We start from the raw sequence: 13207 nt of genomic DNA, 5'->3' as shown, positions 1-13207 counted from the left end.
GTGCTTGATTCAATGCGTTCGGCAGCTGATGCAGACCTTACTACGCATGCTGAATTCTTCATCAACAACCTCAAAGAGACATGGAACTGCCACTATGAAAACTCAAAGGTCCAGATCAGACATTTTCCAATTGAGTACGTGGTGACTACGAAGCAAGGGAACCCGTAATTTCCTATCTCTTTCTTCATGTGCCCTTTACACCAATCCCACCCCTCTTTTTGTTACATCTGAATTGAAGTTTATCATTGCTATCTCTGTCCTTTTTGCAAGTTCACCTGATTCTTTTCTTGTGCAGGACGGTCTGTGGCTTTCACACGTTGGAATACCTTACAAAGTGGGAAGGTAGACTGGTTCCTGTCGTCACAGCTATAACGGTCGTTGAGCTCCGGAAAATTTTCACATGGAACTGGTTGACGAACGAAGATTTCAACAAGCGGTCCGGAGCACGTGAGTTCGTAGAGGAAGCTGTCAAGAAAGTCATCAAGAAGTAAAAGTGATCACGTGGCGCTCCATACTGAACGCCTACCTTACATTCTATTGCCGAGGAATGTAAGGTACTACCTTTGTTCTTCTCAAAACTATGTCCGTGTGCTATGTTATGACTGCAACCCCGCGTAGCTTAGTATGTAGTGGTGGTGTGTGAGCGACGTTTGAATATTTTCTGTAATATATGTGTGGATGTGAACCTATTTAGGCATGACAACAGATACGTTTTATGCTTATCATTATTATTATGGTTTCATCATTTGCAGCACCAGTTTGCTGTTTCGAATGCGTCTACGATGTTTTAAAACATGATGTAGTTCATCAGACATGGTTAGTGAAAGTTATCGGCGTTTTTCATGCGGCTGTTTGCTTCTTATTTTTCATCGCTAACTGCACCGGCTAGCATGATAGTTTGATCATGTAGCCGTAACCTTTTCTGCGGTTGATGCACGTTACGCTTTTTCAACTTGTTTCCCATAGATTGCACACAACACACTATGTGTGACTAAACCGCGTCGAATTAACATGGAAATATACGCGATGCAGAGTCATTACAAATAACATGGCATATTTCAGTACAGCTAACATGGCAGATTCAGTACAAACAACACGGCAGATTCAGCATAAACAACATGGCAGATCCAATATACTTAACATGGCAGATCCAGTATAATTAACATGGCAGATCCAGTATACTTACCATGGTAGATCCAGTATAAAATATCATGGCAGGTTTAGTATAAAATAGCATGGCAGATTAACTACACATAACATGGCAGATTAAGTACACATAACATGGCAACTGCAATTATCCATTCAGTGCATTTTCCTTCATCTTCTGATGCCCCTCAAGAGTCATTCTCCCATTTCTGAATTTTTTTAGAACATCTAGATTACAAAATAAAATGTCACCAAGGACCATGTCACAGTGCCCCAATGTTGATTACGGATTGCCCGTCCCTTCCTTTGTTTTCTTGTGTTCTGCTTGAATCTCCAATCCTGATTTGTATCTTATCTCTTTTGGACGCCCCTTTGTGATGGAACGGGGCGGGTTCCTGACCTGGGTTTGTGTGCTTGCTGTTCCAGATCCTATCTTCGAGTTTTCAGATGATGGCCCCGTGGACGAAGGCACACTTGATGTGCGGGGGAACCTGTGTAAGGCTTCCTCAGCTTTCCTCTTCTTGATCTCATCAAGCTCTCTTTTCAGGGACTTCCTGTGTTTTTCTGCGACTCTCGCTGTCTCATCACTCTTGCACGCTTCATCAATTAGCTCAGCATAGTTCTTTGTCAACACAATGTGCCTCACGGCTTCCATGGTTGACTCCGGTCTCTCGTCATGCAAAGCCAGAACTGCGTTTGTTGTCTACAGCGCCAACGTGTCGTCAGCGTCCCAAGTCCATCGCCGCCTTATGAAATGGCAGGGCATCCGTGTCACTGCGTTCATGTCCATTACTTTTAATATGTGACAGCACACAATGTCGTCCCGTTCAAACTTGCAGCATTGGCAGTAGTATTCGCCTTGGCCTATCAAGGCTTTCACGAACTAGTTCCTTCCTTTGTCCGGGTCTTCAGGTTCTGAATCTGACATGCCCAAAATAGAACACACCATGAACGTATGTTCGTCCACCTGGAAAGCCGTGAACATGCTGGCACACTTTATTTCTTCCTGGAATCTGCAAGTTTTGTATGTTTTTTGTTAAACTATCGTGTGCTATTTTTTGTAGCACCTTATGTTGTCGTGGCCAATAGAAGTACATTTTGTTTGAACATGACAAATAGAGTACATTACACATGGCAACTGTAGTACATTAGGCATGGCAACTGTAGTACATTAGACATGGAAACTGTAGTACATTAGACATGGCAACTGCAGTACATTAAACATGGCAACTGCATAACATTTTCAACTGGCCATTGTCATTTCCATACCAACATTCCCAATGGAAGCACAGTGCATAAAACATGGCAACTGCAGTTGAGTAAATATGGCAATTGCATTTCAGTAAACATGGCAATTGAATTTCAGTAAACATGGCAAATGCAGTTCATTAAATATGGCAACTACATAACATTTTCAATTGGCATTGGCATTTGCATACCAACATGCCTAATGGGAAGTACAGTGCATTAAACATGGCAACTGCATTTCATTGAACATGGCAACTATAACTGAGAAAGCATGGCAAATAGTAGTTCATTAAACATGGCAACTGCAGTTGAGTAAACATGGCAAACAGTAATTCATTAAACATGGCATCCACATATCATGGCAACTGCATTGCATTCTATATGGCACCTACTGCCTTCATGCTTGTGCAAATAAGATTGCAACGCAACTGACTTACTTGTTAAAAATCTTGTTGGTGTATATCTTGCTCATTTGCCTCTCCATCGGTAAATATGTTAGCAATTTTGGTTGCTTTAGTGCGGTGTTCGCTTCTTGCTGTAGCTCAGATCCCAGTATTTTTTGTTGCAAATCTGTGTACTGCTTGGCAAACTGTAGCAATGAGTTGCCGGGGCTCACGTACCGCTTCAAAACAGCATTGAACCCCTCGCTGCACTGCATAGTCTGCAGAAACGGGAAGAAGCACTGCATGAAGTAGGCCGGCACCCAATACATTCGCTTCTCCCACAGGCTAGCAAGAGTCTCGTTGTCTTGGACTTGATATGTTTCAATCATGGCCATCCAGCTCCTTTCAAACTCCTCCACCGTCAAGCTGTGGTCCACGCACAGCTCGAATACCTTGTGCAGCTCTGGACGGTCAGCAAAGAACGGTCCTAGCGTCTCCTTAGCCTTCTTTATAATGTGCCACATGCAGTGCCTGTGCACTGCCAACGGAAAGACCTCTTCTATGCCTACACGCATGCTAAAATCTTGGTCTGTTATTATGTTCATCGGAGCAAGTCCATCCATGCACTCCAAGAAGGTCTTGAACAGCCAAATGTACCCATCCGTGTCTTCGTTCTGAACGAGCCCGCATCTGAACTGCAACGACTGATTGTGGTTATTTATTCCTATGAATGGAGCGCATGTCATCTTGTACATATTAGTGAGATATGTCGCGTCTAATGAAATGCAATCTCGGAAATGTTTGTAGGCTCTTCTTGCAGCACCATCCACCCAATACATGTTCCTGACACGGTCCTCATCGTCCAACCTTATCCTATAGAAGAAATTTGGATCTTCCTTCGCTTTCTCATCGAAGTAGGCCATTGTGGCCTCTATGTCAGCCAACTTGCTCTCTCTACGGTACTTTGCATTTAGGTTTGTGACGTCAGCTGGTATGTAGGGCATGCTACTCGGAGTCCTTTTTTTTGCTGTGGATGAGTGATAGTATCTGGACCATTCTTGATGGACCGACGTTACAATCATGTAGCAGCTTTATGAATTTCTTCTCGAGGGGGGTGAATCCTCTATGGACGGTCAAAAATTTTACCAGGTCAAACTTCTTTATGAGTTTGTGGTTGTGCTCATCAAAATATTCAGTGACCACCCACTGTGCTCCATCTACGTTTAGCTTACACCGGACATGGCATTCTGTCTTGAGAATGATACCTCTCTTTCATTCCGGAACGACAGGCGCAACACCTTTCCCCTTCTTGTTCCTTCGTGCCTTGTGGCACCTCATCTCACCTCTGCTGTACTCGTTAGTTTTCTTAATTTTCCTATGGTATTCGGTGTTGACCGCAAACCCATGGAACTTTGCATATGTCTGGTCAAATTCCTTTGCTTATGCGAATGATTCAAATCTCTGCCCAACGTACGGTGGCTGAGGTACCACGATCTCTGATTGCCCACCATCTTCATCCCCTTGTGCTTCTTCATCAGTTTCATCATTCACTTCAGTATCGGCGGCAGTTTCATCTACTTGAGTGTTGCGAGTGCTTGTGTTCAAAGGGGTGCTTGTTGGCATTGCTGGAATGATTGCCATTTCCGACTCTGACTCGGCATTGTTTGCGGCATGATTTTTGGCTGGCTGGTGGAACGCGTCTTCCGTGCGCTTAGAGCTCCCCGCAGTAGATGTCCCCGCGCCGCTGTTCACTATGGTTGTAGGCCCTGGAATAGAAAAAACAGGTACGAGCATAAGATTTTGCTTCAATAACATGTTTATCGTAACGGAGCACATCAACTTCAAGTGATTTGGCATGACATCATTCAAATAGCAAGCCGTGAGTCTGCATGTGGACATGCATGGCAGCTGTAGTTGTCCAGTCATGGCAGCTACAGTCCAACAAACATGGCAACTATCTGTTGCTAATGCATGGCAACCAGCTTCTTTCAGTATGAAGACTTGGATTTTATATGCATGGCAGCTGCAGTCCTACATACATGGCAAATACTGCTGCCAATACATGGCAACCAGTGTGTTCTAGCATCAAAACTTTGTATTCTAGGCTTGAGCTCATTAGGCAAATGCGATCAACCATTAGTGCTGCACACATGCTGTTAGCAATTGGCAAATCCCGAAGACAATATATGACTCATTGCACACAACCACTTGTTAGCGTTTTATGTTTGTTTTTTCCCACCATCACTGCTACAAATCTTCTTTTCCTCACATGCTATTCCCACAAAAACAAATGCAGTGCTCTTTTGTGGTTCAAATTTCCTTACCTTGTTGTGCTGCATTTGCCCATCTTGTGTGGTCTGTCACACCAAATTAACGTGCTCTATCTGCAATCTGTGAAGCTTGCCATGAGACGTTTTCCGGGATAGCACTACCGTAATAACCTGTAAGCATGGTAGTAGTTGGTCAATGCATGGCAACTGCAGTTTGTCCTGGCATGGCAACTACAGTTGTCCAGGCATGACAATTGCAGTTGTCCAGGCAATGGCAACTGTAATTGTCCGGGCATGGCAACTGCAGTTGTTCAGTCATGGCAACTACAGTTGTCTAGAGATGGCAACTGTAGTTGTTTAGTCATGGCAATTGCAGTTGTCCAGTCATGGCAACTGCAGTTGTCAACTATGCTTCTTCTGCTAATTCACCGTCCGTAACTTCACTTTTTATGGACTCACCTATGTATGACGTCGATGGCAGGTACATGGGTGCCGCCTGATGCCACGTGCTGCACGAAGGTTCTGCATTTTTTCCGACATAATTCGTGAGTCTTTTGCCATCCTTTGCAAGTTTATTTTTTATGTCCACACCAGTATGTTTCTTTTTCGTATGCATTACCTTAATTTGCCACATTAGATAGTTGAAGTTGGCTGCCGTACATTTGTCAGTGTTAGCGCCCTGTGACTGAACTTGCCATGGTGCCCCCTGAGTGTGTTTTGGTCATAAGAACCTGCGAAAAATGACAGTGTAGGACATAAGTAGAATGTCATCTTCATCGTCGTGAACATGGCAAATGTTCTTTTCTTTGTTATCATGCATCATACCAATGCCTGCGTACTGTTCTAGTAGTGGCAGCGACGACCCTGCAGAAATGAGTTGACTGTACCCTGCTGCATCCCAAGGCGGCGTTTCTGGCCTTTGAGAACCCCAAGGATCAGCGCCATCTTCATGATTCATTCTTTCCGCGTCTCGTTTCTGCCAATGTGTCCTCAATCACTGCATGAACAAGAACGCATCAACACTCCACAAAAAATGTATTCTTTTGCTGCTTGCACGTAGAAGATAACACATCAATGTTATCACATTTTCATGCGTAGGCAACCAACACATCATGGCAAGTAGGACATGCACATCTACTCTCTTTTCTAAAATGTGGGTGCGAGCTATCCGTTCGATTCGATGGCAACAGCCACTACAATAGGATGGCAAGCAACAGGTTAACATGGTGGCAGTTAACGACAATGATAGGTGGCAACTGACGTTAGACACAAGTGGCAATTAATTTTCCCACCCCCTTTATTCCAAATTTCTCATTTCTCTCCTTTTTTAGGGATTCCTACGCATCCATTCATTATCAACTACTTGCATCAAGCGAACTGAGAACTTAAGCTTATCTCTAGCGTAGTTCATGGCAGATCTAGTGTATTCTGCTTGGCAAATGCGAAGACACACAAAATCATGTAGTGTTTTACCCCTATAGCGTGGATCCAGTCGCCACCTTCGTCGGTAAATTTGCAATTTTCTGTCCAGAAGAAGGATGAGAAGCAGTAGGAGATCGGGAGATTCACCTGCTTTTAGCTGGTCGTCTCTGGAGGGCGGGGTTGGAGTGGGAGGCGGGGGGTGGGGGAGGGTTGGTGTGTGGCTTGCGGTGGGAAGGCCCTAAGGATCTGCTCTGGTTGCCATGGCAACCAGAGAAGGCCGGCGATGGAGGTAGGGGTGCGAGAGGTGGGAGACGATGGCGGCAGTCGGGACTGGAGATCGATCGGAGGCCGGGACGGCTGGGTCGTGCGGGCTGCGGGGTCGTCTGGCCCGAACGTGCGCACGGGTTTGCCACACACCGGACGTGCGGGCTGTGCCTTTGCGCGCCCGGACACGGTCGTGCGAGTGGGTTTCTGTCCATGCCACACAAGGCGTGCGGCACAACCACCCGATACACCACACGTGTGGCAGTTATCGGGACCCTAAATCAAAGAGACCTGAGTCTTTTTCATGGCAACACAGGGAATGGAAAGTTGGAAATGGTCAGGACATTCCATCCGCTCCAATCATCACATGACGTGGGCTCCAATTCAAACACATGAAAGATAGAAAAAAGAAAATACTCACACGAGGTGAAGTAAAGTAAGAAGAAGAGCTGGCACGAGATGTGTTGCTTGGAGTGTGCCTAAATTCTGCCCCGAAAAGAGGCCTCTACCAACACAGAGAGGAACAGAAAGCACAGGAAAGCGAGACCATGGACGTCGCAAAAGCGGCTCATCCCGAGCAGTATCACTTCATCACGGGAAGCCCCTCGCCCAAGCTGCTAAAGCTGGAGCCTTTCGCTGCCGATATCCTCTAGCCTCCCGGCCAGCCCTCCTCTCCCGGAGAGCCTCTCGCCGCCCACTCCAACGAGCCGCGAGGCGCCAAAAATAAACCCGTACTACCTCTCCGCCTGATCCTCGCGGAGGCGGTCGATGGAGGTTGCCGCGGCGGGAGAGCCGGCGCCCGCGGGCGAGTGGCTGGAGGAGCGCGGCGTGGACGCCGTGTACCTCCCCAGGCTGATCGCCGGCGTCATCTCCGGCGCGCTCACCGGCCTCTTCGCTCTCGGTAATTGATTGCTGGCTCCTCCTCCTCTCTCGCGTACTCTCGCCGGCCCGGCCGTTCTTTTTGGGCACACTCCGTCATGGTCCCGAGCATGTGTTCTGAATTCTGATTGGTGCATGCTCTGTGGTGTGTTATTAAGCTGGAGCATTGACTGGAGCCGTCACCGGCGCGCTGGCGGGCAGGGCCTCCGACAGCGGCGTTCTCCGGGGAGCTGGACTGGGAGCGATCGCCGGGGCCGTCCTCTCCATCGAGGTTCTCGAGGCGTCTCGCGCGTACTGGTGCTCGGACCGGCTCGGCACATGCTCCATGGTCAGTAACATTAAGCTTCATCCACCCCCTTGATGCTATCAGATCAGAATTTCAGATTATTTGTTGTGGCAATTAGCTCCATAATGTTTGCCCAAGATGGTATCCGGTGATCCTGTGTATGCATGTACTCTGTTCTCTGCTTGTTGGGCCTGAATGCCTTATGCCACAATCCCAATTGTCTATCGGTAGGTCGTTCTGCTGCTTAGTGTGATCTTTATTTTTAAAATGCCAAGCATTACAGATTTGAAGTTTTATGTTCACGTGTTGTGCCATTTGGTAGAAAAATTGGCCAATTATGTAATTTTTATATCGATACATATCTGCTACCCCTTGTTCTTTTTGGATGCACCACATACGGTCGGGTTTTCCTCCGATTATTTTTCTGCCATATTTTGCTACTAATTTTTGAGTGCCATACAAGGTTTTGGTTACCGGTCGAAATTTCAAGATTTCCCATGGTTACCGCGTATTTCCGTGCCCCTCGGTAAATCGCCATACCGAGCAAAAAATACCATTTTTTTGAAATTTTTGAATTTAAACACCCAATTTATAGTAAAATACGTAGGATCTAATTAATACCATTAGAGTTGGTTCTGGCATGTTGGTAGCAACCTAGTTCCTGTTTTGAGAGGTCTCTGGTTCGAATATTCATTCATTCCCTGATTTGAATTCAAAATTCAACTATAAAATTCGCTCGAAATATTCTCGGTATTTCTCGGTAACCGTGGTAACCACATTTACCAGCCCCCCTCGGTAAAATTGCCTCATTCGGTAACCAAAACCTTGGTGCCATAACGTAGTGTTCAAAATAGTGTGGGTGTACCTACACCCGAGCTCAACCACATATTTTCCTTAACTGTACTAGGTATCATTATTTGCTAGATCAACACGCCTCTAAGAAAGTTCATGAATTCATTTATTCAGGCAGATTTCATAGAGCAGCTCCTTCATGCCCGGTTTGTGCAACAGCAGCTTGGATCCTCGGCACATATGGCGTACCGTTGGCAGGTCAGTTTCAGTATTATCAACCTTATCGTCCACGACAACGTTTGCCACAGAACGGAGAGCGAAATGGCACCGAACCGATGGCGATGTATACATGAGTGTTGCTTGTCGAGTGTGGTGCATTTGGTGAAGGAATTAAATCAGATTGAATGGCCAGCACTGCAAAAAGGGCGGTGTTGGATTCAGACAATCAATGGCGGTCCCGTCGTGCGTTGTTCCTGCATCTGTACTGAATTTTAGATTTGGTTTTTTCCTTCATCAAACAGCTCAGCATACCGGATTTTGGGCACGATGATGTGTACGACATCTTCGGGGACATTTCATCGAGGGGGCTTTCGAGGGAGGCACTGGAGAAATTACCACACTACGTGGTAGCTGATCAGGTTCAGGCTGAGGCTCAGGGCAAATCGGGTGAAAACATGTCTTGCGCCATCTGTCTACAGGTACAATTATCATAAGAACCTCTCAGTTTGCCCTTCATTTTGTCTAAGGCAAATATTTTTTCCTAAGGAAACGGGGAACAAACCAGTTCATAATTTTCAGAGAAGAACCTAAAACACAAGCAGTCGGAAAACAAGATTATGTTGAAGTTAATGTGGCTCCCATAGTTTCATAAAAGGGAGTGAAAATTAAGCTATGTACCATTATGTCATAAATGGTTGTTAGATAGATCACTATCTTGAGACTCCATAGCTGAGTACTTGGTACTTTACCACTAGGTGGTTGTATGTTGATCAGTGTGCTGGAGATCCATAGCAGAGTACCTACCAGTCGACCACTAGGGGGTTGCTACTATTTTCCAGCTGGTTGTCAGTGATGATTTATCTGGTACTAAATCTAAGATGAAACTTTGTGCTAAAGACTAAAGTTCATCGAGTCTTCTGTAACAAAATTCACCTAGTACTTTGAAAACTCACCTAGGACCAAACCGTTTTCTTCACTGTGACATTAAACTGCAATACTATGATTGGGCAATGAATGCAGAGAGGTGCAACAACCACTCCGTTTATGTCCTCGTTAGATTTTTAAAAGCAATTGTCATTATCGGATTTCATACCAATTTTTGCCCGCTACTAAATGCAATGCGGTTGGTATTTGCTTTATGTCGTTTTCCATCATTATCTTTCCTTTTCCATCTGAATAGTGTGATTCCTGATCTTAATAGTATGATTCTTGATCTTGTAGGATATGGTAGCCGGTGAGACGGCGAGAAGGTTGCCCACTTGCTCCCATGCTTTTCATCAGCTCTGCGTGGACAAATGGCTCATTAGCCACGGATCATGCCCTGTGTGTCGGCAACATGTGTAACGTACATAGGTATACATTGCTTACGATCTGAGTTCTCTGCCCTAGGAGTTAGTTGTGTAATATGTCTGCTCCTATACAATGTAGAAAGAGAGGGGAGAGAGAGTATACACACACAGCGTTGTAAATTAGATTAATCTGTCTATTTTACTCCAAGGCTCCAAGCAAGTGGAAATGTACACCTGGTATTTTCTTTTACATTAAGCGCAAATGTAAAGTTGAACAACATGCACGGCTGCCATAGGATGTTTAAATCCACGATTTTGCTGCCTGCTGAGCTCCAGGTTAAAACTGAGGCGGAGAAGAGGTTGAAAGAACTTCTCCGCGAAGAAGAGTTGAAGTGGGCTTTGCGAGCTAAGGTCCGCAAAGTGGTCCAAGGGGACGCGAATACTCAATACTTTCACCTGATTGCCAATGGTAAGCACAGAAAGAAGCGGATCTTTCAACTTGAACAAGATGAGGGCACTATTTTAGGACAGGATAATCTCAAAACATATATTACCGAGTATTATAGGCAGTTATTTGGACCTCCGGAGGATAATTGTGTGTCCCTCGATGAGTCCAGGACTGAGGATGTGCCTCAATTGTCTGCTGCCGATAATGATATCCTGGTTGCCCCGTTCTCAGAGAAGGAGGTGTTTGATGCTATTGCACAAATGAAAAACAATAAGGCTCCCGGACCGGATGGGTTCCCAGTCGAGTTCTATAAAAAGTGCTGGAACATTATTAAGGGGGATTTGCTACCTATGTTTCATGATCTATTCTCTGGACAGCTTCAATTATTTCACTTGAATTTTGGAACTATCACATTGCTCCCTAAAAAGATGGATGCTGTGAGAATTGAGCAGTTCAGGCCGATCTGCCTCCTCAATGTTAGTTTCAAAATTTTCACCAAGGTCGGGACTAATAGGCTCACACAGATTGCGCATTCTGTGATGCAACAATCCCAAACTGCTTTCATGCCGGACAGAAACATCCTTGAAGGGGTGGTTGTCCTTCATGAAACGCTCCATGAAATCCACTCCAAAAAATTATATGAAGTAATTTTTAAGGTGGATTTCGAAAAAGCGTACGATAAGGTTAAGTGGCCATTCCTCCAACAGGCATTGCGTATGAAAGGTTTTGATGACGCCTGGCGCCGACAGGTCGAATCATTTACGCAAAAAGGGAGCGTGGGAATTAAAGTGAATGACGATATAGGTCATTACTTCCAGACACATAAAGGCCTCAGATAAGGAGATCCGATGTCCTCTATCCTGTTTAACATTGTGGTGGATATGTTAGCAATTTTGATAGGAAGGGCTAAGGAGAATGGTCAAGTGGGTGGCTTGGTACCTCATCTTGTTGATGGAGGTGTATCCATCCTTCAATACGCTGATGATACAATCATCTTTATGGAGCATGACTTGGCCAAGGCGAGAAATATGAAGCTGATGTTATGCCTCTTTGAACAATTGACCGGGTTAAAGATTAACTTTCATAAGAGCGAGTTGTTCTGTTTTGGTAGAGCCAAAGACGAACAGGAGTCTTATAGGCAATTGTTTGGGTGCGAGTTGGGGAATTTACCCTTCTCCTACCTTGGTATTCCGATACACCATCGTAGGCTGACAAACATAGAATGGAAGTGCATCGAGGACCGATTTGAGAAGAAATTGAGTTGCTGGATGGGTAAGCTCATGTCATACGGAGGCCGGTTAATCTTGATAAATTTGGTGCTCACGAGTATGCCTATGTTCCTCTTATCGTTCTTTGAGGTCCCAATTGGTGTTAGGAAAAGACTGGACTTCTATCGATCGCGTTTCTTTTGACAGGGTGATGAACTTAAAAGAAAATACCGGCTTGCTAAATGGGATATCATCTGTCGACTGAAAGACCAAGGGGGTCTTGGTATTGAGAATCTTGAAGTTAAGAACAGATGCCTTCTTAGTAAGTGGTTGTGGAAGCTCTCATCCAGGACTGAGGCCATGTGGGCGCAGATCCTTCGTAGCAAGTACCTCCAGACTAAAACATTGTCCCAGATCACAGTCAGGCCGACTGACTCACCTTTCTAGAAAGGACTAATGAAATTCAAACAATCAATGTTCAATAGGACGAGGTTTGTTATTGGAAACGGTGCTAGTACACGTTTCTGTGAGGATACTTGGCTTGGCAACTCACCCTTGGCCATTCAATATCCGTCTTTATATCGTATTGCTCAACGATGTGAGGTGTTCGTTGCAACGGTATTTCAATCTACCCCCCTTAATATTCAGTTTAGACGATCGCTAGTGGGCAATCATTGGGAAGAATGGCTCCATCTAGTTAGGAGACTGATGGAGGTTCAACTTTCTGACCAACCCGATGAATTACGCTGGAAGTTGACTAGGTCTGGAGTATTTACAGTTAAATCAATGTATATTGATGTTATTAATTCGAACTCCATTCCAACTTCCAAGAATGTCTGGGATGTCAAAGTTCCTTTGAAAATAAAAGTGTTTATGTGGTTTGTCCATAAACAAGTTATTTTAACAAAGGACAACTTGATAAAGCGTAATTGGACAGGACCTACTAGGTGTAGTTTCTGTGATCGGGATGAGACGATTAAGCACCTCTTTTTTGATTGCCCGTTGGCCAAAGTCCTTTGGCGAACAGTCCACATTGCTTTTAATATTACTCCACCGACTTCTGTCAACGCATTATTTGGGACTTGGCTTAATGGGATTGAGCCTGACTTAGCAAGACATATTCGGGTTGGAGTTTGCGCTTTGCTGTGGACTATCTGGAATTGGAGAAATGATTTGGTTTTTAACAGAAAATCACGGATTCATTTTTTGCAGGTTATTTTCCGAGCTACGGCAGTGATCCGTTCGTGGTCGCTACTCACTCCGATGGAGGCCAGGGAGCATTTGGTTACTAGATCTATCTGTAGGGAGATGGTAGCTCGGGATATCTTCAACCGGTTTGGATGGCGGTCATGT

At 45.1% G+C, this 13207-nt stretch overlaps 1 protein-coding gene across 1 annotated transcript; it reads left to right on the top strand.

Annotated features, from left to right (window-relative positions):
* The first annotated feature begins 7236 nt into the window (after nucleotides 1-7236).
* Nucleotides 7237-10521, top strand: LOC119325950 (NEP1-interacting protein-like 2). Its single transcript, XM_037599671.1, has 5 exons — nucleotides 7237-7634; nucleotides 7771-7940; nucleotides 8865-8948; nucleotides 9212-9388; nucleotides 10131-10521. The coding sequence occupies exons 1-5, from the start codon at nucleotides 7502-7504 to the stop codon at nucleotides 10251-10253; spliced, it is 687 nt and encodes a 228-aa protein (XP_037455568.1). The 5' UTR covers nucleotides 7237-7501; the 3' UTR covers nucleotides 10254-10521.
* Nucleotides 10522-13207: the final 2686 nt, after the last annotated feature.

Source organism: Triticum dicoccoides, chromosome 6B (assembly GCF_002162155.2).
Source record: "Triticum dicoccoides isolate Atlit2015 ecotype Zavitan chromosome 6B, WEW_v2.0, whole genome shotgun sequence".
Taxonomy (NCBI): domain Eukaryota; kingdom Viridiplantae; phylum Streptophyta; class Magnoliopsida; order Poales; family Poaceae; genus Triticum; species Triticum dicoccoides.
The sequence above is the reverse complement of the archived record's forward strand: the minus strand, read 5'-3'. Positions and strand labels throughout refer to the sequence as shown.